The sequence below is a fragment of the Chionomys nivalis genome, chromosome 11 (genome assembly GCF_950005125.1).
Source record: "Chionomys nivalis chromosome 11, mChiNiv1.1, whole genome shotgun sequence".
NCBI lineage: Eukaryota > Metazoa > Chordata > Mammalia > Rodentia > Cricetidae > Chionomys > Chionomys nivalis.
The window spans coordinates 2235010-2260729 of record NC_080096.1 but is presented as its reverse complement, the minus strand read 5'-3'; the positions used below and the strand labels follow the sequence as shown (position 1 = coordinate 2260729).

At 54.6% G+C, this 25720-nt stretch overlaps 1 protein-coding gene across 2 annotated transcripts in view; it reads right to left on the bottom strand.

Moving 5' to 3' along the window:
* Positions 1-230: 230 nt before the first annotated feature.
* Tp73 (tumor protein p73) overlaps positions 231-25720 on the bottom strand; it is a 58175-nt gene continuing 32685 nt past the window's right edge. For both annotated transcript variants that reach the window (XM_057784233.1, XM_057784234.1), the window contains 11 exons: positions 19916-20158; positions 7879-8065; positions 7251-7366; positions 5096-5205; positions 4766-4908; positions 4334-4422; positions 3532-3659; positions 3029-3177; positions 2216-2354; positions 1723-1816; positions 231-608 (listed from right to left, as the gene is read on the bottom strand). In XM_057784233.1, the coding sequence (XP_057640216.1) occupies positions 273-608; positions 1723-1816; positions 2216-2354; positions 3029-3177; positions 3532-3659; positions 4334-4422; positions 4766-4908; positions 5096-5205; positions 7251-7366; positions 7879-8065; positions 19916-20158 (1734 nt within the window). In that variant the 3' untranslated portion in view covers positions 231-272. The remainder of the gene's footprint in view (positions 609-1722; positions 1817-2215; positions 2355-3028; positions 3178-3531; positions 3660-4333; positions 4423-4765; positions 4909-5095; positions 5206-7250; positions 7367-7878; positions 8066-19915; positions 20159-25720) is intronic.

Genomic DNA, 25720 nt, shown 5'->3' with positions numbered 1-25720 from the left:
AGATGGCAGAGTCTTCAAGAAAGAACGGGCGTAGAGAGTGGGTATGGGCATACCTACCCACAAAGGGACAGCCCTTGTCTCAGCCTTTGGCCCACCACCTGCCTCGTGTCCATGTAGGTAGGGCAGTTCCAGAAGCTTCCTAGGGGCAGTTCATGAGTGCCATTCCTTAAGAAACGGTGCCTGGCAAAGGGCCCTTGCTGTTTCCGTGGGTAGAGTTGAGAGGTCCTGCTTCCAAGGGCGGTTTCTCACAGAGGAAGGAGAAGGCACGGCCCTCAGTGGCTCTCTGTCTCTGTGAACTCCTCTTTGATGGGTTGTTTCCGAGACTTGCAGTCAGGCAGGTCAAAACCAAAGTCTGCCCACTCATCAGGGCCCGTCACCCCACCTGGGCCTCCGCGGTTAGGGATGGTGATGGTGTGGCGTACGCGGAAATGGACAGCTTCCATGACGCGCTGCCGCTGAAGCTCGCCAGAGCCACCGATGGAGATGGTGGCTGCATTGCTGCTGGTGCGAAGCAATTGCTGCCCACAGTCATGGCTCTGCTTCAGGTCCTGCAGGCCCCTCCAGATGGTCATGCGGTACTGATCGGGGATTTTCAGGGCCCCGAGGTCCTGCGGGAGTGACGGACACCTTGTGGTTATAAAAGAGAAACTACAGGGTTGTGTGTCCACCACACCAGGGACATCCTACCTGCAAGGAAGCTTCTGACTTATTAGGACACAGCAATGTGGGTGACAGAGCAGCCCAGAGAGGGACAGCATCAGGGTCACCTGCGCACGCATAGCGTCTAGCCACATGGTTTTGTAGGACAGCTAAAGGACGTGTGGGAGTGTCAGAGGGGACCGTGATGAGGGCCTCTGTGGGGGCTGCATGCAGCCTGGAACCTGGATTCGGTGAGAACAGAGATGGGGGCCTAAGAGACCACCTGTCTCCTGGCCCCAAGCTGCCCCTTGGCACCCCTTAGTTGGCAGCGGCTCCAGGCTCATCCCTTAGCTTCAAGCGCGTGAGTCTCACTAGTGAGGCAAGGGTTAATATGTGACTCTAGATAGAAGGAAAGCAGTTAGTGGTCACACAGATGTGGGGTCGTTAGGCCGGCCTCACCGCCTCTGATAAGTGTCTGTATCCAGCCTGGGTCCCTGGGCAGGCGGCAGATATAGACTGTCCTCTAACTTAGGCGGGAGTCTAGGAAATTGTTACAGGAGGGTCAGGAGGATCTGAGATGATGCCCCCCGGGGCCTGAGGCTGTGTCCCATGGACAAATCAAGGCTGGCTGTGTTACTGGGCTGTACTCAGATGCTGGGGCTCCAGTCTTGATGTCCAGCACCCTTCTAGTCCACACCCAATCCAGAATGTTCTGTGTTGTATGTGTAGGCTGGTCTTTGGGCCCCATTTATTCTTTCTGGGCCTATTCTTTCCTGGCTCCTGCACTTGTTAACAACTGGGTCCTGGAAAAATCCCAGCCCCCCAAATTAAAAGTAGTCTGGCTACGGCACCAGGGGGCTTTAACAAAAGAGGAAGCCCTCCAGGTCACCCCCAGGGACCAGAGCACATGTCCACCCAGCCTCCTTCAAGTCACCTGAGCCTGTTTTGGCTTCTAAGAACCAGAATCTGAGTGTCTGTGGGAAAGGCTCTGGGAGTTCCCCCAGCTTGTCACCCTAAATGGCGCACTCTACTCTGCCTTGGGTCAGGCCCTCCATCCCTTCGGGGAGGTCTGCCGGTGTTTACCTCTATGGTGAGGTTCTGCAGGTGGTAGATGCTCTGTAACCCTTGGGAGGTGAAACATTCGATGCAGTTTGGACACCCCAATCCTGTTAAAAAACTGCAGAGAGAATTTGAGAAGGTGGCATTAACTCCCATTGCTAGGCTGTGTGCTCAGGTCTCCCAGGAGTAAGCGGTCTTTCTGGGGAGGGAACTGTCCATTGTGGTGGCAAAACCGCTGGTGCCTTGGAGCGGGTGTGGCCAGCCATCGGTGTCTCAGCCTAGGAGTCCTGGCTCAAGTGCCCTTCTTACTAAGGTTCTGTGCCAACACTTGCTGATGAGCCCTGACATGACCCAACCGTCTTAGCCTGTCTTCCTTAGGGGGCAGCCAAGCAATTCAAACACAGAATAAAACAGAGCCACATGCAAGGCTGCTCCTCCAGAGCAGGAATCCACAGTTAGTAGCAGGTGAGGAAGAGGGGGTGCAGCACAAACACAGGTCCAGACATGGCCCACACACCTGACGAGGCTTGGGTCTGCGTGATAGGGGGGTGGTGGGGTGCAGTGTGACCCCGAAACCATGGTCTGGGAGCTGTGGCCGCCGTTCATCTCACCGTTGGCCGTCATGGTGTGGCTATGACTGTTGAGCATCCCGGAGCCTGGGCAAAAGAATGGTGGAATCTGAGAGCAGCTCCACACGCGGTGGGAGGTGTCCCAAGTTAGGATCCAGTCTGGTAAGGGCTGTCTGAGGCTGAGCAAGGGCTGAACCCGTAGGCCCAACTCTTTTCCTCAAGTGGTGGAAGTGGGACGTGGCTGTGTACAGGGCACTTAGTTTAAATGAGCCAGAGATTAGCAGCTGGTGTATGGGTGTTACCAGGTTCCGGGGCCTTTATGGGGGACACCCCTGGGCATATTGCCAGGAGCGTGTCCATTAATGTCCATGTAAAGACCTTACAGAGGAGACCCACATTCCAGTCTGCCCGGCTGTGATGCCTCATGCCCTATAATCCTTCAAATGAGGGGACTTGGTGTTGCCATTTTGCTGATGGAAAAACTTGAGGCAGAGTGAAACTAGGGATCGTCCGCAAGAGGGAGGATAGGCCAGGCATGTGTTATTAACTAACCACTTCTGCAAAGACAGACACAGGACTCCTAGGACTAGAATGAAGACAGCCAACCTCCCTATGGCCATTGCCCTTCTCCAGGCTGGAGCGGCAGGGAAAGCAGCCGTCAAGAGTCCCCCACCAATCCTGTTTATGATCCTGGTAAATCCAACCAGCCCCCCTTGGGTCTCTGCAGCCCACACAAGGTGTTCACTGCTCTAGGGACTCACCCATGGGTCCCAGGTTGGGCCCAGCTGCCGAGCTGTGTGGTGGAGGCTGGCCCACCAGCTGGTTGACGGAGGGCAGTTTGTTGACGCCACCGTGTACCTTGTTTATCGGGGAGAGGACGGGCCCATAGGATGACGACTGCAGGTGACTCCTGCTTAGAGAACAACAGCATACATTCCTAAGAGGTAAAAGCAACTCCTTCCTCACCTGGCACTTCTGTGGACATCCCTGGATGCAGGTAGATGAACTACCAGGAAGATGAACACCTCACCAGCAACACCAGCCCCGCCTGTCCACTCCTGATCAACATTTACAAGACCCATAGGAGGCAGAGGTGTGGTTAAGGTGGGAGCTAAGTCCCAGTAGGCTAAGTTCCTGGAGAAGATGCCTCTGAGCATTGAGCTGCCTTGGTCCTACTGTGCGCCATACCTCCCGGGCTCCTGGCCTTCTCACTGCTGGGTCAGAATATCCACACTTCCCCATCCAGATGGTTGGGTTCACTCACGGCCTCTGTAGGAGCTGCTGCTGCTGCTGCTGTCGATAGGAGTCGACCAGAGGCTGTGGTACAAGTTCCATCAGTTCGAGGCTCTCCTTGACTTTCATCAAGATCTCAAAGTTCTCCCGGCCTCGCACCTGAGCACAGAGAGGCAGACCCTCTGCCCAGGTGCCCGGGAGCCTCCCCTGGCTCCATGCCTCTGGTAGGAGGGGGCAGCCGGAGCCTTAGGAGGGACTCTGGGTTTGAGGCAGAGTGTAGCTCTTCTCTCAGGGTCCCCTTGCACTCCAGGGCTCAGGACAACTTGGCTTTCTTTCCTCTGCCCAGAGGCAGATGCAGGAAGGGGGTTTGCAGGGGTTCAGAGTTCCATGCCCAATCTTCCCACTAAGAGGCTCTCCTCTTCCTCCTCCCACCTGACAGCTATAGGCAACAGGACCCATGCTCAAGGAAGTAGAAAACGTTCCCTCAGAACCCTCCATGACCTTGCCACCATCCAGTGTTCTCTGAGTCATGTAAACACAGGCTGTGCCCTGTAGGATCATGGATTCCTACTGAATCTCCACCATGGGGGTCTCTTGGATGCAGAGCTAACCTGGCTGGCATCTTCACACTCACTGAGTTCGGGCACTGCAGAGTCTGACTCTGAGCAGAGCCTCCTTCGAACTCCATCTCCTCCGGGGTCATAGTCTCCACCCCAGGTGCCTAGATGTCACCTTTGCCCATCTCTGTGGATCTGGAATTTGCCCAACTGGGCTTTCCGGTAAGAGGCACCCTCAGGCCTTGTCCTCCCCAGCTCACTCTGACAGTCACTCACATGCATGTAGAACATGTCCTCATCCCCATGCCTCCTCTTCTTCACGTTAGCACCCAGGGCCGGGATGGCGGGAGGGCTCTGCTTGAATGCTGGGAAGCAAGTCAGGAAAGATATGTGAGTCAGAGGGCCAAGGTGCCCAGGTGAACACCTGTCACAGGTGGAGTATGGGTACAGTGCAAGCCTAGGCCAGATGGAGCTGGGCCCAGGCCTTTGAGCATAGAGACAAGGGAACTGTCTTGGGTTGGCTTGGGTTGCACTTGCCCTGTTCAGCCAGAGAGGCTTCTAGGCCCAGGCCACTGAGACCCAGATCCATCCCACGGATGTGAGCATGCTTGGTGTCTTTCTGCGGTGGCACGCCAGCTCACACCCAGCACGTCCAACTCCATCCTGAGGGATGACCCGCCCTCCACCCTGGCCCAGAGCCCCACGCACCACGTTTACTGCCAGCCCCATTCTTTGTGGTGCTCTCATTCAGGGCCTGCTGCTCGCGGTAGTGGTCTTCATCAGCTTTGCGGTCACGGCCAGGGCAGGCGCAGATGCGACCCTCAAAAGACCGGCGGCCCAGAACCTGTCCACTGTAGGGTGGGCGCAGCACAATGGTGAACTCCTGGTCATGTTCACCCCCTGCAGACCCCACAGGACTGGCCTTGGACTTGAGTGCCCTCTGAGGAGAGCAAGCCCTCTCTGTGTCCATGACATGCCCCCCACAGTGCTGGCCCAAGTCCCTGCCCCACCCCTACCATCCTGGCACCGCAGACTCACTCCCGGGTCTCCAAGGTGATGATAACGAGGATAGGCCTCCGGTTCATTCCCCCTACGCAGCTGCTGTTACACATGAAGTTGTACAGGATGGTGGTGAATTCTGTCCCCACCTGTGCACAGGGGAGGCAGGGAAAGGGCTTGGCGTCAGTATGCAGAGCCAACCAACTGGAAAAGGGACTTCTAGCTGCCATGTCTGGCCCTGGTTCTAGATAGGTATAGGAGTGATGCACTATGGTTCTCTGTCATCTACCCATCTACCTGCCCAACCACTCACTATCTATTAATCCTGTCTGTGCACTATCCATCCATCTCTCTGCATCGTCTATCATCCATCCATCCATCCATCCACCCACCCATCCATCCACTCATCCATCCATCATCCATCCATCCATCCATCCATCCATCCATCCACTCATCCATCCATCCATCCATCCATCCATCCATCCATCCATCCATCCATCCACTCATCCATCCATCCACTCATCCATCCATCCATCCATCCACTTACATGCCTGCCCATCATCCACACATCCAGCCATCCACCTACCCACCCACCCACTCACCCATACACCTACCCCATTCCCTTGCCCGCCAACTTCTCACCCATTTGTCTGCCCACCCACCTGCCTGCCCATCCATTTGCTTGCCCATCTATCCATCTATTGATCAATTTACATTCCTGCCCACTCACCCTCCCGTTCATCACCCACTCACCCTCCTGCCACCTACTCACCCACCCCTCCATCTACACATCTATCCACTCACTTGAGATTGCCTACCCAGCCACGGGTCCATTCGTGCCCTCATAACACTCTGCTGGCTCTGGGATCAGAGCGCTTGGGAAGTGCAGAGTCTATGGTGCGATTGCCTCAGCCATCTCCCATAATACAGATGGAGGTCAAATCTTAAGGCCGTATGTGGGTGTGTGTGTGCAAGGGCCTTTGTGTTATGTGTTTGCTGCATGCTCTGGGCTCATCTGAGCAGAAGAATGAGAGGGACTCCATCCTCAGAATGGAGGAAGTTCCATGGTCTTGCTAGATCAGGACACCAAAGCCACAAATGCCAGCCCTTCCCAGAACTTGCACCTGGCAACCACTAGAGGGCATGAGAATCCCACTTTGCAAGCCTGCTCAGGCACAACGTCCTGTGAGGATAGGGGAGGACGCTGGCCTATCCCTGGCCCTGCCCTTTGATACAACAGCTTCCTCAGAGGACCACGGGGCCTGGCAGAGGCCAGGGAAGGCCTCATACCAGCACAGCATGAGACCTGACTGTCTATAGTCCTCCTCTGAGTCTCCACCCTGGGGCCACAGGCCACCGTTCCTGTAGAGCAACTTCTCTCCGCCTTGGCCTTTGGCCCCAGCTGGGCCTCATTTCAGATCTAGAATGGGGATCACACACCCTCTGTTGCCAAAAGTCAACCCCTGCCTCCTCCAGTCTTTCTTCCTTTGACTGCTTCCACCACTTCCAGCCTGGATCCCTCACTTATGTCCAACCTGAGCCTCCACATCCACCCTGTACCCCATATCTAGCCTGTGCCATTCACCTCTGCTATACGCCACTTCCAGCTTGCACCCCACTTTCGAGGCTCTGCATACATCCCTCATAGTCTTACCCTTCACCTCATCTTTCCTGCTCTCCTGAGCCCACGTTCCACAGCTCCAGTCCTCTTTATCATCTTCTATGATCCCCAGCCTAGTCTAGGGGCCCCAGCTCCCAGCATGGTATTCCCTACCCTCCATCCAAAACCCTATGCTTGCTGGCTTGGTTTTGTCCCTGCCAACAGAGTCTGAGATGTCCAGGAACTCTTTCTCACTCCTCATTCCCATGTCTAGAAAACTATGCTGATGTTGGGAGAAACAGACAAGACTAGACTCTCTTAATAGGGAAGGGCTGAAAGCTTAGGGGTCATGTGACCATTCCTTGCTATACAGCTAGGGATAGAGTGTGTGTGTGTGTGTGTGTGTGTGTGTGTGAGAGAGAGAGAGAGAGAGAGAGAGAGAGAGAGAGAGAGAGAGAGAGAGAGAGAGAGGTCTGAGGGTCATGTCACACAGTGTGTGGTCACAAATGAACAGCCAAGAAAAGGCTCTGGAGAGGCAGACAGAACTCACAGCAGTGGTCCCAGGAACCCCATCCTGTCTGGCCCCCGGCCTACCTGTGGGGGTTCGTAGGGTACAACCACGCTTTGCCTGCCAGTGACAGGGTCATCCACATACTGGGAGAGGTTGTTGCCTTCTACTCGGATGAGGTGGCTAGCCGGGGCAGACTGTCCTGCCAGGAGGGGACATAGCTTTAGAGAGCAGCACATCCTCCAGCCTGTCACCCCGTACCAGGTGCATGGCAGAGCTGAGACCATAGGGCTTGTCCCTGTGAGAGTCCCAGATGAGGCTCAGAGCTGTATAACCCTCATTCAGGTAGCCTTGAGCCTGGCAGATGCTGTTCCCAGATCTTCTGACCCTGGGGGTGTTGCGGGCTTCTCCAGGAACGCTGCAGAAATGCTTGTTCTACAAGGCTCCCCAGGGTCAGCTGGTCCCTCAGGCTTCTCCCAAGCTACATCCCTGCTGGAACATCAGCCTCTGAGGCTGCAGCCAGCGCTGAGGAAATGGACTGGGAGGGATGGGACGGGGTTCCTGCTCAAAGTTCCCACAAGCGCCACCAGCCCACTCATTGGCCAGCATCTCTCAGTTGCACTGCTGGCCGGGTTTCCCCTTCAGTTGGGCCCTCAGGCCACTGGCCATGGTGCTGTAGAGGTTGGGGACCCACAGTGGAGAGGGGGTGCTCACCTTCATTGAAGTCCCTGCCAAGCTCGTGGTTGGGGCAGCGCTTAACGATGTCAGTCACATGCTCTGCCTTCTTGTAGACAGGCATGGCTCTGATGGCCGTGCCCGGGGGTGGCGGCGTGGACACCTTGATCTGGATAGGGCACGTCTTGGCAATCTGACAATACAACTTCTTCAAAAGTGGGGAGTACTGGGGGAAGAGAAGAGCCAGGTTGAGCTCACAGCCCAGCTCCGCATGCTTGTCTGGGCTGGGCACCCTGATAAGGCCTGCTCCCATGTGTGCCCTCCTTCAGACATCCTTCCTCCAGAACACAGAGATGGCTATGCCTGCTGCCCACTTAGCAACCTGAATCCCAGAGGCTGCACGTGGTGGGCAAGGGTCAAGGACAAGAAAGTATGGGAGGACAGTGTGGATCGGTCTCCGTCTTGTTTCCCCAGCCGAGCTCTTATGCCCAGCTGCAGAGGTGGATCTGGACAAGCCCACAATTGCTTGCCTTGTACAGAAGAAACACTCTGTAGGTAGATGGCTTTTGCCTTCCACTCTCTGGGCCAGCATGGCCTTGCAGGGTGACCTGTCACACTGGGACTGTTTCACCAACAAAAGCCACTGAGTCCAGGTAGCCAAGCTCGACAGTTGTGTGCGGCAAGACCGGGTTTTCCCACCCTAGAACCTGACTGGACCTGAGACCATGCCAGGGCAGCAAGGTCATACTGCCATCCCTCCAACCATCCTGGGGCCCAGGTCACCCATCTAAGGACCAAACTGGCCCTGAGGAGGCCATTTCAGTTATGTCCATTTATGTATACGTTAGCTGACCCTCCTTCGCACTCCTGAAACCCCTGGAGACTCCTCACACCTTCCTCCCCAGGGGCAGCGGTGGTTCCCAGGCCCTTGGGTTTAGAGGGGATTTTTATGGTGCGCCGCTTCCTCTAAAGTCCCTGTTGACTTAGAATTATGAGTTGCGTCAACCTGGAAAATGTTCACCACGCTCCATTGTGACAGTTGGGGAAACAGAGGCTGGAGACGGGGAGTTGTCACAAAACCGGGAAGAGCCGGCGATGCTCGCATGCTAAGAGTCTTTCCTTTGCAAGGGACAGTGGAGGATCCTGACCACCCCAATCCTATAGGCTCAAGGTTTCCCATAAGAGGCTTACCGAAATACCATACACAATGGGCAAATGCAAGGAAGGGGAGATGGGAAGAGGTACCATGAAGTAGGTCCCTCCCATTCTATTTAAAGAGCAAGAGAGGCTCACTATCAGGACCCTGCAGAAGCCCTGAGGGGTTGTTTTGAAAAGCAGTCGAGAAAAAGAGTTCTAGTCAAAGGAGCCTTCTCAAAGCAGCAGCTCGGGGCCACACCAGGGAGGCCAGTTTGACTTCCCGGGGTGACATGAAGTTCACACTGTGGGGATCCCCAAGCGTTAAGTAAATTCATACACAGTGCCAGGCAGACCAGCGGAGTGCCCAGGCCTCTTATTCACAAATGAAGGCTTCCCAGCAAGGCCCAGGCTCAGACAGTTGTGTTTGATCTCCTGTCAGGGAGGGAGGACCGAGCCAGTCCTGAACTCATAGGGGCTTCACCTGAGGCTAACCAAGTGACTGTTGTTTGCCCATTGTGGAGTATAAGAAAATGGGCTGAGGGGGTGGGGGTGGAGCTGGGGTCAAAGTCACTAGGAGCAGCAAAAAGGGGTTGTTAGCTAGCCTTTGAAGTCCCCCATTCTGGTTCAGGAATGTAGGCTGGATTGCCCTAACCACAGGATCACCTGTCAGGTTTGCCTGCCACTGACTTGCCACAAGACCCCCAGATGCCAGCCATGTGGCAGAGTGCCAGCAAGGTCAGACACCTCGTGTTCCAGCACGGCCGCTCTCGCTTCCAGGTGAGGTGATAGGTGAGTTGGTACAGCTGACGGGTACACGGACCTGGGGGCTCCTACAATCACCTGACTACCCGGAGGTTCCTTCCTCTCCCATGCTCATGACCTCAGAAGGGTTCATAGGCCCACCGGGGCCTAAGCCAGGATGGGCTGAGAGCAGGGCAGGTATGGTAGTGCCTTAGGCCACATTCCTGGGAAGCCCAAACATGCCTGGCGGGAGGGACCATGTATTAGACTCATCTTTGTGCTCCTATCAGGATGGAGCCAGGCTCAAGGCACAGCCCAGCCACGGAGGGAGGCATCAGGACTCCCTTTAACCACCTACTCCTGAGCAGTGCCTTACCACAGTGCCCAACCATCCCCGGGGCCCTGCCCCAGCCCTGCAGGCCACTGTTGCCCTCCCCCACCACTGCCCTCTGAGGATCTACACCCCGAAGCCGTGCACCGCTACTGCCGAGGTGTGGCCAGAGGTAGCTGAGGCCTGACCCTCCTCCTCAGAAGGTGGCTTTTGTACCTATGGGTGCCCTGGGATGGGTGTGAGGTGGCACTGCCCTCCATAGCTTACAATGGGACCCTGGCGGGGGTGGGGGAGGGTGATCTGGAGAAAGCTAGGGAAATGCTTCAGAGTAGCAGGGCTGGTAAGGGACTAGCCATGGATGCCCCTCCCTGGGGAGGAGCTCAAAGTGCCAGGAGCTGTCCCTGGTACCAAGACAGCGGCTGCCGCATGATAATCTCTCAGAGAAAGAATCACCTGATGTCAAGTCACCTCTGGTGGGGCAAGTCTCCCACCGAGCCAGTGTGGATGGGAAGCCCACATTCAGGGATGAAGCTACAGGAGGTCCCTCTCCCTAGGGTAAGGCAAACACCTCACCTCACTTTTGCACCCTCAGGTGGCATCGCTATTAGTTCAAAAACAATGGTTTTTGAGGCGTTGGGGCTCACAAACACTCGCTAGCCCTACATTGGCCACAGGTTAAATCTGTGGGTATCTATTTTAGCCAGGAGTAGGGAGTTTCAGGGTGGGGTGCTGAGGCTTCCCCACATCCCAGAGGGCCAGACGGTAAAACCAGTGGCCACAGGGAAAGACTCCAGGATACTCAAGTCCTGAGACCAGGAGGTCACCAGTGCTCCCCTTCCTGGGCAGAGTTTGTGGGGTCAGTCCTCAGGGTCAGACTCTGAAGAAGGGGCAGGAGGGTGGGTATCTCTTTTCCAGAGTGTCACGTGAGAAGGCTTCCTCCCGCTGCCCTCCTCCTGCCTCTCCATCCCTAGAACCGCTAGATGGATGTGTTTCAACAGATTCCGAGCTGATAAAATCTTATTTATCTTCGGCTGTTGACACAGAGCCGTCCAGACTTGCCTGCGCGGATGCGTGTGTTCCGCGGGGCTTGCAGGAAATACTTTGCCCAACATGGGGCAGAGCAGACGTCCCTCCTGCCGCACTCCTCTCCCGAACCCTCCTCCTTCGCTCCCTCCCTGCCCCCACCCCAGTCCACTATGGTCCCCGCCTGGCTGGAAGCCCCTAGCCTGGCAGGGCTGGTGCAGGGCAGTGGGTGAGAGGGCGGGCGGGGGCGGGCGCGGCACAGGGCTGTTCATTTCCTCGCACCCGCTCCCAGGCAGCTGGGTGCCCGGCACAGGCAGGTTTGGGCAGGAGGACAGTAGGGAGGTGATAATAACTTGTCTGTCATTTTCTCGGGACATGTAGCGTCTTGAAAACCGCAAATACCGTTAACCAGCTTGGGTGAATCTGTTAGGACAGATTCTGAACGAAAGGCGGTGGTGGGGGCTTTATTTTTTTAGTTTTTTTTCATAGCCCACTTTTATATAGTTTGTGTGTGTTTGCACTTGTCTGGACTCCGGACCCCCCCCCCCCGAGAATCAGCCCCATGGTCACAGGCTTTTACTCTTGCTAGGACAGATCCACAGAGCAGGGCGCAGAATCTGGTAAGCTCAGATTGATCTCCTAAATCTGGAGGGACCCAGGTCCACAGCCCCTAAGTTGTTCCTCCCCTCCCTGTTCCCTTTCCCCTCAAGAAAGGCCACTGGGAGAGATGCAGACCCATGGATCCCATCAGCCAAGAACAGATTCTGGGCAGCCACTCCATGGGCGCATCTTAGCCTGGGCTGAGTTTGCTCTTATGAACGCTCATGACCATGATCAATCAGGGGACATCTGAGAGCAAGGGTGGGTGCTCACACAGGCTAGACCTGATAGGACAAGGGTCTAAACCTAAGCCCTAGGGAGGGGATGATGCTCAGATGACGTCACTCAGCCTGTGCCAGAACACCTCCATGCCAGGATATAGGTTGAGGGCAGGGAGAGTCCGTGTTCTATGAACCCATCTTCAGACGACCCAGGCTTCAATGCCTAACCCTGCAAATGCGCAATAAAAAGACAGTAGTCATTCCTAAAGAGCTGCAATCTGAGGGAGGGTAAAGGACACCCAGGAGCCATGTGAAGCCTGAGTAGGCCATAGTCTAGGGACAAAGACCCATTCCTCTGGGGAGAAGCAGGCCAGGAGCTAGCTGGGGCACCCCTCAGGAGCTGGGCAGCTTGTCCCACCAAACAAACAAGCTGGAGCCATTCAGATACGCTGGTGGCCTGTGCCCTCTTTCACACCAAGACTGTGGAGTCAGAGGACCCAGGTCATGGGGTTTGAGCCTGCTTAGCCTCTGCATGGCAGAGAGCCTTCCAGCAGTTTCTGCCCTAGGCTAAGGAGCTGGGAAGCAGATGGATAGCTACGTGTGAGGACCCGATAGAGCCGTCTCAGAGGAGAAGGGGAGGGCAAGGGCTGAGAATCTGGAAGGAAAGCACGGTTGAAGGGTCCATACAGAAACCTGAGGAAGGAAAGGAGCCCCGTTCATGCCATTTCCTGCAAGGCTTCTGGGTCTACTTTGACTTCCCGGGAACTAGAACTTGGCTTCCAAATGCTGCCGACGGAGCTGGGGTAGATCAGTAACCAGACCTTGTCATGTTGCATTTTTTGTACATCTCTGGTTCCTGGTAAACAGCTCTCAAAATCCAGAGACTCTTCAAAGCATCACTGCCTCTTTATGCTAACGACTAGCTGCTTCCCTGAGTAGCTCCCGGAAAGATCCAGGCAGTATGTGCTGCACCTCAGCCCCAGCCTTTGGGAAGGAGCAGAGAGCATGAAGGTCAGTTGGGTCCCCAATGTCAGGTGATTAATCATGGCTCCATTATGAAGCCTCTGCATTAACCCCAAAGGACAGGACTTGGTCAGCTTCTAGACAGCTGGACGTGTGGGGGTGCCTGGATATGGTAGCCAGAGAAGACCAGGAAACTATATCCTTTCTCTACCTTGGCCCACACATTCCTTCCTTACCTCCACCTTACCCCATGTGTCTCTTTGTCTCCCTGGGTAACTAGACAAGCATTTTGCAGAGTCCCGTGAGCTTCTGGAACAGATGACAGTCCCAAATGGTAGCAGACAGAAACACTACGTAAGGCAGTGGTACTACAGGGGCAGCCTTGGTTTAGAATCCCTGCCCTGGGGAAGGCATCAGACTAGACCTTCAGGAAACCCAGCATCAGAACTGTCTAGAGATGGTGCTGGCTGGTATCTGCTGCTGTGGAGTTGCTGGCTTACTGGAGGGAGGAGTCTCCACACCTTTGGCCCTTTGTTTCCATCAGACTTGGCAAGTCAGGGGCCTGAAATCAGGGTCTAGACAGACTGGGTTAGTGTAAGAGGGCAATCAGGTGGCCAAGCAGCACACCAGAGCCAGGAGAGACAGGCAACTCTGGGCCGGGGTTATGTTTCTGGGGGAGAGGAAGCTGCCAGGTAGGGGAGTCTCCCCCAACATCAAGTCATGGGGTGGAGGGAGGCTCCGGAAGCTGATTGGATGGGTGCAGCTGAACTACGAGCAAATACTGTGTGGTGCCCCAGCTCCAGAGCGCCACTGTCAGGATTTCTGAGACTTCCCTAGGAGGTACTGCCACCTACCCCTAGCTTGGACACCTAATCTTATCCTAGGACCCAGGGCCATCTGAGGACCTCAGGAGCAGCGTAGCAGGAAAGTACTCGGAACACATCATGATGGGGTCCTAAGCACCCTAGCTTTATCCTCCCCATGAGTCCAAACAGGGACCCCCCGTCACCCTTCTTCCTGATCCAGCCAGCAGGAGAGCTGTGCCTTGTGTCTTGGCTACGCACGGGGGCAGCCGGCTGTTGCAAGCAGACATGCTTGGCCCGTCCTCTGGCCTCCAGTCATCGGCTCAGTGATAAGGGACTCACAGGCCTGTCCCGCACAGGATACCACAGGGAGGGTGGCAACCAGCCTGCTCTGTGCACAGACACGCTGGCTGTCAGTGGTGATGTCCACAGGCAGGATCAACCTCGTCAGCATGAGGATTGCAGGGCATCATAGGACAGTCTGACACACCCATCTCTACTCCAGCTGTGACCCTTCTAAACACAGACCTGGGCCAGTTCCTCTCAGGACCCGTGGCTTTCCGTATAGTCTCAGGGGCTAGTGACAGCCAGGAGCCAGGGAAGCAAGCTGAGTGTGTGTGTGTGTGTGTGTGTGTGGTGTGTGTGTTATGTGTGGTGTGTGTGTATGTGTGGTGTGTGTGTGTGTGTGGTGTGATGGGGGAGTCGCTCCTCAGTGCTGTAGGCAATAGCTGACTAGAATATAAGTTTCCACTGAACTTTGGGCACCTTAAGTAGTTTTGAAACAGGAACGTTCAGGTGTCTAAATGTCCAATCCCTGCATTAAGCATGGCACAGTGGACTGGGAGCTTCTGTGGGACCAGAACCACATGCAGAGTGTGACACAGCCCTGTTTTACCACCCGCCCCCTCTAAGGCTCAGCAAGCTCCCTTAGGTTGTCAAGCACAAGGGGACACGAAGTGAGCAGATACAGCTCGCACTGCTGGTGGAGAGGCAGGCATACAGGTCACGCACTGAGCGGTGAACCTGGAATTCGGGTCACTGAATGGTTTCTGACTTATTTGCCACACCAGCAACTTGTCCAGAAGATTCTAATCAGCCCTCAAGTGTACTGCATAGCCCGGCTTCACAACCTGCTACACAGTCTCAGAGCACCAAGGTTGGTCCACCATGTCTTCTTGGACTGATCAGTGCTGGGTGATGGCAGAAGACCCCTCCTCCCTGCTCCTGGAGCCTAGAATATTCCAACTTGTACAAGCAACAGAGTTCCTGGATGGGCTCTGGGCTTTTACCAGGAGGAGGTAATAGAGTCTGGGCTTCCAGGGCACAGACAACTATTTCGGAGTGGCCTCCATGCACCTTAGCTTCCAAAGTGGGAGTCTGATAAATCTCATGTTTCTCCTATAACCTACCACCAGCCTGGAGGGGCAGGTGTGCAAAACCCAACTCACCATTCGGCCCTGGAGCTCACCTTACTCCGTTCCCCAAACCCTGCCCAGCTTTAGCCTAGGATGGATGCCTCCCCCACCCCGGTCTCTCATGCAGCTGTAAAGTGTGTTGGTAGACCTGAGGGGCAGTGGGCAGGGCTAGGTCCTACAGGGCAAGCATACCATGGATCAACAATGGGGAAAGGTGGTTCACAGACCTGGCTGGCTTACTCACCTTTGAGACTGGTCAGCCCTAGAAGATTCTAATCAGGAAGCATTTAAGAATCTACCCAGGATGGATGGTGGGCAGATATTGTGTCTCTCTGCCAGTACAAGTGGCAATAGAAATTCTCAAGTTGCTAAGGAACAAGCCAAGCTCCCTTCTTTGTGGTAAGTGGTGTCCCCAAGTGTCAAAGATTCATTACTATTGTTCACAGAGCTCCTAAGGTCCCAGAACCACCCCTGGAGAACTTGGAGCAGTGGGTAGGCTGAGAGAGTTCCACAGACTCCTGGGATATGCCATTGGGTTATCATCTCATTTCTGCACTTTGCTGATGGCCTGACCTGGCCCCTCCTCTGAGTTCTCCTCTGCAAAGTGGGAAAGGAGGTACACACATCTCCTGCAGGCTGAGGGGTGGCACCGGGGGTCCTGAGATGCCATGCCCGCATCAGCTGCACAGAATGCAGGAAGTAGGGAGTCTTCCACAACCCTGGCCAGACCAGGTTTCTATCTACCAGCATGGTGTGAGGTGATGTGAGAGTCTATGTAAGTATCAGCTCTAGGCCTCCCGGAGTCACACCAGGCAGGCTGAGTGGAGAGAACAGGAGTGAACCAGGAACCACACTCCCAGTCCATATAGCCGAGTCTCTGAAAAATGGATGGTTCTTTGCGATGTATGAATCAGAACTCAATCCTCCATAGCCCCACGGGATAGAGTCCTATCACATAAGGTGCCTTGTCTCCTGTTCCACACTAGAGCCCTGGAGGTATGTGGTGTAACCCCTCAGGTGGGGAGCATCCTTCGACACGGGGACCATGTTGCCAGTGTCTAGCTGTACTTGGATCCAGGGTTCCAGAATTTCCAGGCTAGATTTTGTGCCCATTGGGGACCAAGGTCCCCTGGGCCATCAGTGGAGGAGAGAACAGAGACCCATCTCTGAAGCCAGGACTCAGCACAGACCAGGGCCAGCCTACCGGGAGCCCGCCTTCTACTGTGAAGTTACACACACAATATGAGCAATTGCTGTAATTCCTCTCTAAGTGCTCTTGTTTCCCCCCAATAATTCACGTTTCATCTCCACAATAAACATTGTTAGAACTCTCCTCTCGGCTTTAAATATACATAATTGCTCCCGGTGCCAGTAAAAGGTATTAATTCCATTTATGCATTCCATAAACTTTTAGGATAACGCAATTGATACCACAATCATGTTGGGACACCTCCTCTATTCTTCTGCTTTGCAAACCTCCGAGGGGCTGGAAAGTTTGTTCCAAATCCATTAGTGTTGACTCAGTCCCATCCTCCCCAGGAATCCCTCACAGAGGCTTTGTGCTTCTCGCCAGGGGCTGGTGGGTGGGTAGCTGCTCTTTCTCAGGATAGACAGGCAGGGAGGCAGGCAGGCAGACAGACAGACAGGCAGGCAGACAGACAGACAGACATACACACACACACTGAGGCTGAGCACCACTGAAGATTACTTGGGGCTGTGTCCAAGCCATTTCATCAATGATGCTCCCAGGCCAATCAAGTCAACCCGTGAACACGCCCCACCCCCACCCCCCAGCAAGCTAGCGGTGTCACAGCCCAGACACCATACCAGGCCAGCGTTACCATCCACACGGGCCCTCTTGCCCACCTGCAGAGCTCTCTCTCTCTGAATGCCTCCGATATCGAAGACAGCCACCTCTGTAAGCAAGACGAAGGCAGCGTGAAGGGGCAGCGCTGGAGCTGGACAGCGGCTAGATGTCTATCACGTCATGCTTGTTGGTTCCACTTCCTCCTCTGTCGAGGGACTCCTGAGACCAGGTGTCTACAATCTCACAACCCAAATTAAAGCCCTCTTCTGGCCAATCCATTCTCTGCTCAGCCTTGCCTGAAGAAAGGGGCTGTCAGAACCCAAGACAGCAACCAGGAAGACTAGCATGTGCGCTTGCATGTTCGTTCCTATTTGTTGGCATGCCTGTGTTTACTGGTGTATGTGCGTACATCTCTGGATACACATATATAGGTCCCTGAGCCCAAGTATGTTTACATCCTTGTGTGCTTATAGATATATGTGTGTGCACTACACACATCTGTGTACCGAGGTGTCCACCCATATGGGACCCTGGGCACATGTACACATATGTGTGTATATATATATTCATGTAGGACCATGAACTGAGGGCCCAGACCTCTTACTACACAAGCAGATTTTTAGGTTGAGGGAAGCTGATTTGGGCAAGCAGATCCTCTGGGGCTGGAAAGGTGACTTTGGCAATGCCGAGGCCAAAGGCCCCATTAACAGCTGTGGTCACTTGGAGGCCAGTGAGGGTGTTTTGCCAATCTGAGAGGAACGAAGGCAACAGTCAATATGGAACTGTACTTGAGAAAAATATGAGTTATCTATCAGTTACCAGCCAGTGGTGTGGCAGGGGCCTAGGCGCAGAAGCCTAGATGGCAAGTCTGGGCAGCGCACACACAGTTGGACCCCCAGAGCTGAGAGCAGCCGCTACCAGCCCTTCCCTAGGCATTGAGAAAAGCCCTTGGGTGTCTGCTCCCAGATCGCCAAGGTGCCAAAAATCTCATTATCAATGTTGGTCCCACCTCCGCCCCCTGTGTGGCAGGGCTGGGAGGGTGCGGGAAATAGCATCCTCTTGCCCAACTCAGCTCTGCTGCCCTGGCATTGGGTGAAGGTTAGGTGGGGAGGCCAAGCCTTCTGTGATCCATGGCAAGTCTGGCCAGCCAGGACTGTCTGTAGTCTGAGCAAACTACCCCATGAGGACAGGGCAGGGCAGCAGGAAACAAACCATTACGGGAGACTTAGTGCCAGACACCTCCGAAGGGGCTGCAGAGGCCCCAAGTGGAAGGAGGAAGCCAGCAGAGAGGGCATTGCCTGCCCCTTCCAAAGACCAATGCTGACCATCTGAGGTACCCTGAACCCTCAGACCTGCCAGAGACTGACCCCATCGACATCCTCAGCAAATAAGATGGAGGGGGGTGACTCTACAAGCTGCATCATCCCCAGGGTTTAGGGGACTTCCTCCAGACACCACCAGACCTCTATGACGGACCAGGTCCCCACCTCACCTCAGGTCAGGAGCTGGGCTGGACAAAGAATCTATGGTTTACCCTACCCAAGCCCAGCTACAGACACAGGAGAGACCTTCAGCAAGGGTAACAGTCCTATAGAAAAGCCAACTCAGGAGGCCACGCTGGATGGCTCCCTCATCTCCACTGTCCTAGGACAAGAGTAAGATCTGTGTGCTATACCGGTCCTGTCTCATTCGGACCCTTACCACCACCCCTCAGTCAGTGGTTGGGGAGAATGGCACACGAGAGAATCAGGATGAGGCACTGTTACAGTCACCCAGTCCCTCTTGACTCACTGGAGCCCATCAGAGCCCCAGCAGTTGGGCTGAGCCATCAGTTAACCATGGACCAGACGCTGGGGAGCCCACCAAGAGCAGTAGCCAAAAGAAACTGCAGGAGGTCAAGGCCTGAGACCAGACCCAGGCCAACTAGACTGATCTTCTGTGGCCACATACAGGGCTGGCTCTGTCCAGCTCTTCAGTCTCCAGAGAGAACGTGAAAGCTGCACCGGTGGGACTTAGGTTTTGGAGAGGAGCCTTGGGAGGGGCCTTGCTCCCGTTGAGAAGGGGAGGTGAGACAAAGCTTGCACCGCAGAGATGGCCCCAGTCCCAACTCCAGCTACAGAGGATGGATGCTGCTGCTCGGTAGACAACTGGACGACCCAGTATCCCTCCGTGCACCTCCTACTGGCCCAGCCGGTGCAGGGCTCCCTCTTCCCAGCTGGACGGCCCTGGGACTTCCCTTTCTACCCAATGCCTCGTATGCCTCGCACGTCCAGACAGTGTCCCCTAGGTCTCACTCTGCTCCTCCTGCAGCCCTTGCTCCCAGAGACAGCCTGGCTCATGACAGTGACCCCTGAACCCCAAGTCCAGCACCTACTTACTAGTTGCACAACTCTGAGCAGGCTGCTTCCCTTCTCACACCTCAGCTTCCTTGGCTGTGCAATGGGGACAAGATCAGACTCCACCGTGAGCAAGTCAAAGCACTTAGCTGGCTACCCAACTCGCAGCCAGTGTGCAGGGGGTGGATTTTGACAACATCAGCTAATTCCCAGCCACAAACCAGACTGTTCCTAGAGGCGTCAGAGAAAGGACCAGAGCTCCCGGCACTGTGCTTACACCCCTGGAGAGCCGGTCCACAACCAGCAAGCCACCACACCACCTGGAGGAGGTAGTCCCCAAAGGATCATGTGGGCCCCCAAGACTCAGAGAGGCGCGGAACTCAGCTCAGGATAGATTCCAAGGCACTGAGCACAAAAAAGCCGACCAGTCTCCCTGCCCCATGGATCTCACTGATTGCAACACTCCTGACCTTTCGGGACCCATGGGAGGCTGGCTGACTCTGGCCACAAGTCCGAGGGGTGGGCACACCTACACTGCCCAGCCCCAGAACCCGCCTCCTGCTTGATGCTCCTCCTGGCTCTGGCCAGGTGGGAACCCCGTGTGGACAGCATGTGTGCTCAGACAGACCTCAGTGCCAGGGCTGTGGGATTCCACCCTGCTACTCTCCCTCCAGATGCCCACTGACCATGGCTACTTACCGTCCAGGTGGCTGACTTGGCTGTGCTGGACTGCTGGAAGGTGACCTCGAAGTGGTGGGGGCCAGGGTAGTCAGTGTTGGAAGGGATGACAGGCGCTGGAGACATGGTGTCGAAAGTGGAGCTGGGCTGCGCGTAGGGCGAGTGGGTGGGTGCGCTGGCAGCGTGCTCCGGGGTGTAGGGGCTGGCCGGGGCCGCGCGGCTGCCCATCTGGTCCATGGCGCTGCTGAGCAAATTGAACTGGGCCTGGCAAGGAAGGGGGAGGAGGGAGGGGAGAAACAAGGGCTAAGGTGGAAGCCCCAGCTCCAGCTCCTGTCCCGTTGGGGAGGTGTCTTGTTACAGGAGCCTTAAAGGGCCAGCCGGCTCCAAGTCATCCCAAATATTTCCTGGGGCCCCCACCCCACCCCAACAGGTCACTACTTGTGTTGGGATAAACGCATATTCACCTCTCCCGCCTGCCCCCTCCGTCTGCCTCCCGGTGCCAGGGCTTCTGGGGATCCACCCAGCTGCCAGCAAGGTGGATTGGGGCTTTGTACACCTACCTGGAGGGGAGCTATTTGGTTGGGAAGGTTCCCAACCCAAGACCCTGGTGGGCTCCACTGTGTTCCTGGGGCAGCTCAGGGGCTAGAGGGCCACAAAGATCAAAGTTCTGAGAGCCTGTAGCCTGGCTGCAAGGGTGGGGATGCAGTGGGTTCTAGAGCATGGGTACCCTGAAGTCCTGCAAGGCCAGATGTGACTAGGTCCAGCCCTCTGAGTGATGGACAGAGGTGAGACTGCCATTAGTCCCCAGAGGTCCCAACAGCCATTTTCAAAGGAATTTCTTTAAGCCTTGGCTTTATCTCCATTACAATGAGTTCCCCACTCCTCCAGGGTGTGGGCAGCTCCTCCAAGAACCCCTGCTGGTTCTCTAAGAGAGCCCAGGCTGTCCAGCTCTTCCCCTGAATCAACTACCCCACTGGTCCAGGAACTTTAGGGAGGCCCCACCTCCCTGCCATGGGTGTCTCAACAGCTATCAACGACTGGAAGACTGGAAGACGACCTGGTCCACATCAAAAGGCATCACAACAAGAAGGATTTGGGAGGATAGTACCAATGGCAGATGCTGGTCAGAGTGGGTCCCTAATTGAGTTGCTTAATTGAACCTCTCTGCGCGGGTGAGCTTTTCTGCAAACTTAGATGGACCCCCACAGGCCCGAGGTGGGTACTGCCATCTGTTCCCACTTCACAGAAGAGGACCCCAAGACTCCGAGGGGGAAATGACTGGCTCCAGTTAGCCAGCAACATAACAGAGACTGGATAGACGGTGAAGAAAGGGGATCACAGCACAAAGTGCCCCCCTTTACCCTGTTGCCCCTTCAGGGAGGCCTCTGAACCTGGCTGGAGTCTTGTCTTCTATGTCCCCTCCCACTAGCCTGCTGCCATAGTGTTCCCAGACAACAGGGCTCCAGACCTCAAGTTTCCCTTCTCGTGGGGACCTTGTGTTCAGCCCCTCCTGTCCCTCGGTCCTCACACGGAGGGCAGTTGTATAAAGAGACCGGTGATGCCAAGGCTCCAGTGGTCCACTGTGAGTCCTTGATTGACAATTCAAGTGTCCTTGAGAACACCAGACTGAAGATAACACAGGAGGGAGGGTCCTACGAAAAGGCTGCCCAGCAGGAGGAAGATCAGCTCAGAGGACAGATCAGATGAGGGAACTCAGGAGACAGGGGCCAGAGACAGGTTCTAGTTTGTTTGTTTTTAAGATTTATTTACTTCTTGACTGACTGTTTGGGTTTTCAAGACAGGGCTTCTCTATGTGGCCCTGGCTGTCCCAGAACTAGCTCTATAGACCAGTATGGCCTTAAACTCACCGAGATCCTCCTGCCTCTGCCTCCTGAGTGCTGGGATTAAAAACATGAGCTGCTACCTCCCAGCTCTAGATATATTTTTTTAATGTTATGCGTATGAGTGTTTTCCTGGATGTGTGTTGCACGCCACATGTGGAAGCAGGCCAGCATGATGTCACCCTACCCCTGAGTGATCCTGAAATGATGATATTCTAAAGACTCGTGCCTCTCAGTCAGTCAGAGTAGTAAAACAATGGACCCCAAAGAAATGGGAATTTCTCCTTGCACCTCCCACCTCCCCAACACAAGAATCTCGTGGTGGGAGAAGGAAAAGGCCTCAAGAGTGATTGTCGCTCAGAAAAAGATTTCACATAAACTTGCCCCCACTGAGGCTGAAGATCAGTGAGAGCTGGGTCGCACCCTGACCAGGATGCACAGATATGCACATTCCTGGCCCTCTAGTCAAATTTTGATTTCATTTATGACCCTGAAGCCAAACTTTAGTGGCCCTCTTTGTCCTGCTTGCCAGTGTGGCCACATTGAATAAACTTTTCCTGTCTTCATTTGACTTCTACAGTTGGCTTCTTGTGTACTGGTGGCCAAACCTGGCTCAGGATACAAGGTGTAACCCTAAGTTCAACAACAAAGAGGGCATCAAATCCCTTGGAATTGGAGTTACGGGTGGTCGTGAGTTGATGTGTGGGTACTGGGAACCAAACCCGTGTCCTCTACAAGGGAAGCAAGTGCTCCCAACCACTGAGCCATCTCTCCAGAACCAAGTTCTGTCTCTGGCCAGAACTGTGGCCTCCAAGGGAAGCAAGTGCTCCCAACCACTGAGCCATCTCTCCAGAACCAAGTTCCGTCTCTTGCCGGAACTGTGGCCTCTGAACCCTGAGATGAGGGCCAGGCAGAGACTATCAGCTCTGGGACACTGGGGCAGCCAGCTGCTGCCATGCAGAGCAGATCTGAGCAAACCTGAGCTGAGCCAATGTCTAAGCCTCACCTTCTCCCCAGTATGCAAGGCCCTATTGGACTTGGATGGATAGACCTTGGCAGGGGGACCCGTTTCCATAGTAAAAAACCATCTATCCACAGAAGGGCTGAGTCCAGACCCAGACCACTACATCCTCCCTAGTCCTGGGCAGGCTCCCGAACCTTCTCAACTTCCTGCACCATAGAACACTAGCCCCTCCACCCTTACCCCGGACAAGTGGACAAAGGAGTTAGAAGAGCACTGGCAATGAGGACTGTGATGACATCATAGGACTGTGATGACATAGCACTGTGATGACACCATAGGACTGTGATGACGTCATATGGCAGCGATAACATAGACCTGTGATGACGTCACATGACTGTGATGACATCATATGACTGTGATGACATCGTAGTACTGTGATGACATAGGACTGTGACGATGTAGCCAGCCTGTGGATGAAACTCTGAACCTTGTTCCCAGCAGACACCCAGTGTGACTTCATGTTGGTAAACAACGCAGAACAGGTGAAGCCAGAGAGGCAAAGCCAGAGAGGAAGACAGCAATATGCGTTTATCCCAACACAATAGACCACGGAACTGCACAGAGAGAGGTAGGAAGCTCAGGCACTATTTCTCTCCTCTCTGGCGAGGAGGAAATGTTCTGGAGGTGATGGATGCGTACATCCCATCAGACTAAACGCTGCTGGGTGGTACATTTTGTTATTTACTTGTTTGTTTTGTTCTTTTTAGTTTTGGGGATGTGGTCTCTTGTAGCCCAAGCTAGCCTGGAGCTCATTATATAGGAGGCTGACCTCGAACTCCTGATCCTCCTCCATCTCCCTCTTGAGTGCTGTGCTGGGATTACAGGCAGGCACCAGGGTGCCTACTTCATACCATGCTGAGAATTGAACCCACAGCCTCAGACACTCTAGGCAGGAAGTACTCTACCATCTGAGTTACACCCCCCCACACCATATATTTTAAATGAGTAGATTGTGTGATGTGTGAATTACACTTTAATAACACTGTCTAAAAACAGGAGGGAACTGATCCTTACCTCCCCCAGCACCAAGACCATGTGAGAGGAGCATGGGATATGACAGTTGTCCCCCTCAGAAAGAGGGGTGAAGCCTCCCATGTTGGAGTATCTAGGCTGAGGAGGCCCCATCCCATCCCAAGATCTGACAACAGATTCCTGGTAGGAAGGTCATGGTCCTGCTCCTCCTGCTGGCACAGGAGTGTGGTGGCATAGAGGCAGAACTCTGGTTGGCCCAGCACAGACCCCCACCCAAGCATCCCCATTCTCAGACTCCTCCTATAGGCCTCTGACCACAGCCCTACCTCCCAGCAGAAGCCTCTACCTTAGTCTTGCCATAGACTCTGCTGAGCTCAGAGGGGCTAGCCCTGGCTACAGCAGCTGGAGCATCTGGGCACTCTGACCTTTGTCCAGTCCTAATGCCTTCCACAGGAAGGTGTCACTCCTATGCCCCCCACTGAACTGTGAGAGTGTGAGGACCCACATCATCCTGTGAGTTGGACCAATGGCTACAAAGTGTTTAAGCACATGAAGGAAAGTATCCCAACTGCAAGGACTCTATGCCAGAGAAAGAAGGCCTAACACCTTACTCTTAGCTCCATGGTAACACACTGAGATGACCCTAAGTTGGCAGGAGTAGCTGTCGGTTGCATTTACCAATTCCTTTCATCTGTTTTATGTTACAGTCCCGGGGACTGAGCCCAGACTTCACGCAGGCAAACACTCCACCCCCGAGCCACAGCTCTGGCCTCTGGCCCTCTTCACCGTGTGAATGCAGTTATTGAAGTTCAGAATTCCATACGTGGTTCACATTGTACATGTATCCCGCAGCACTCATGAGCCATCAGGCCCAGGAACCCCATGGATGGCCTTACCATAAAGCCCTTTATAGACAACGGCATAGCACTTACATGGAGCCTACACACATCCCCTGGCTGGCTCACAAAACCTAACCCGTGGTATCTGCCATGTAGTCATTAGACTGCCCCGCTTAAGGGATGAAGAGAGTCATGTCTGTACATGTTCAGTATAAATGCGATTTTTCCAAATTTTTTTTGATTCCTACTCATTAGAATTTGAGGATGCAGAACCTACAGATATGGGTCCCCAACAGACATGGGTCCACACAGACACGGGTTCCCACAGACACGGGCTTTAACCGACGCAGACAGCCACACAGACACAGAACACACAGACAAATGACTCAGCAGACACAGGATCCCACAGACACAAAAGAGCCCACAGACAGGATAGGTGTCATAAACACTGAGAGTTACACAGATGCAGATGGAGGATGCCATTGCCACAGAGGAGCCCACAGACGCAGGATCCCACCCACCGTGTTCCCTGAGAGGTGTGCATTTCAGAGCAGTTGCTTGAGACATTTTTCTGCGCACACAAAGTAGCAGAGGAAGGAATGGTTGAGTGAATGAATGAATGAATGAATGTGATGGCGAGGCTGTGAGTCCGGTGATGGCTTCCCACATCTGAGTGATGGTCAGGAAGGCAGCTCTTTCTGGTGTGGCTGTCTAGGAATGAGGATAGAGCCATGGTTCTACCTCACGCTTCCTGTCTTCCAGGGGATCCCTGGACCTCGGGGAAGGCATTTCCTTGTTATGTTTCAGATCCAGGATGGGATGGTAGGTCCACCTCCTTCCTGCAGCCCTCAATGTCTCCCCAGCGAAGGGCTTTGGGAAGGGAGGTCACATCAGCGGCAGTGGGCAGTAGCAGCCCCTCCGTGCCCAATTTCTGTCCCATCCCTAATGGGCAGAGAGCCCTGCCTCTCTTGCTCAGAAGCAGAGTACAGGCCCATGGCAGTAAGGTTCATATTTTAACTTGTCTGCATTCTTCCGTGATTGGAGGTGGGTGCCAAGGACTTAGTAATTGAACCAAAAGGAACAGCGATAGCATCTGTGGGGGAGCGTTCTGCAGGAGGAACCGGGCTCTTCCAGCAGTCAGGCCCTCAGC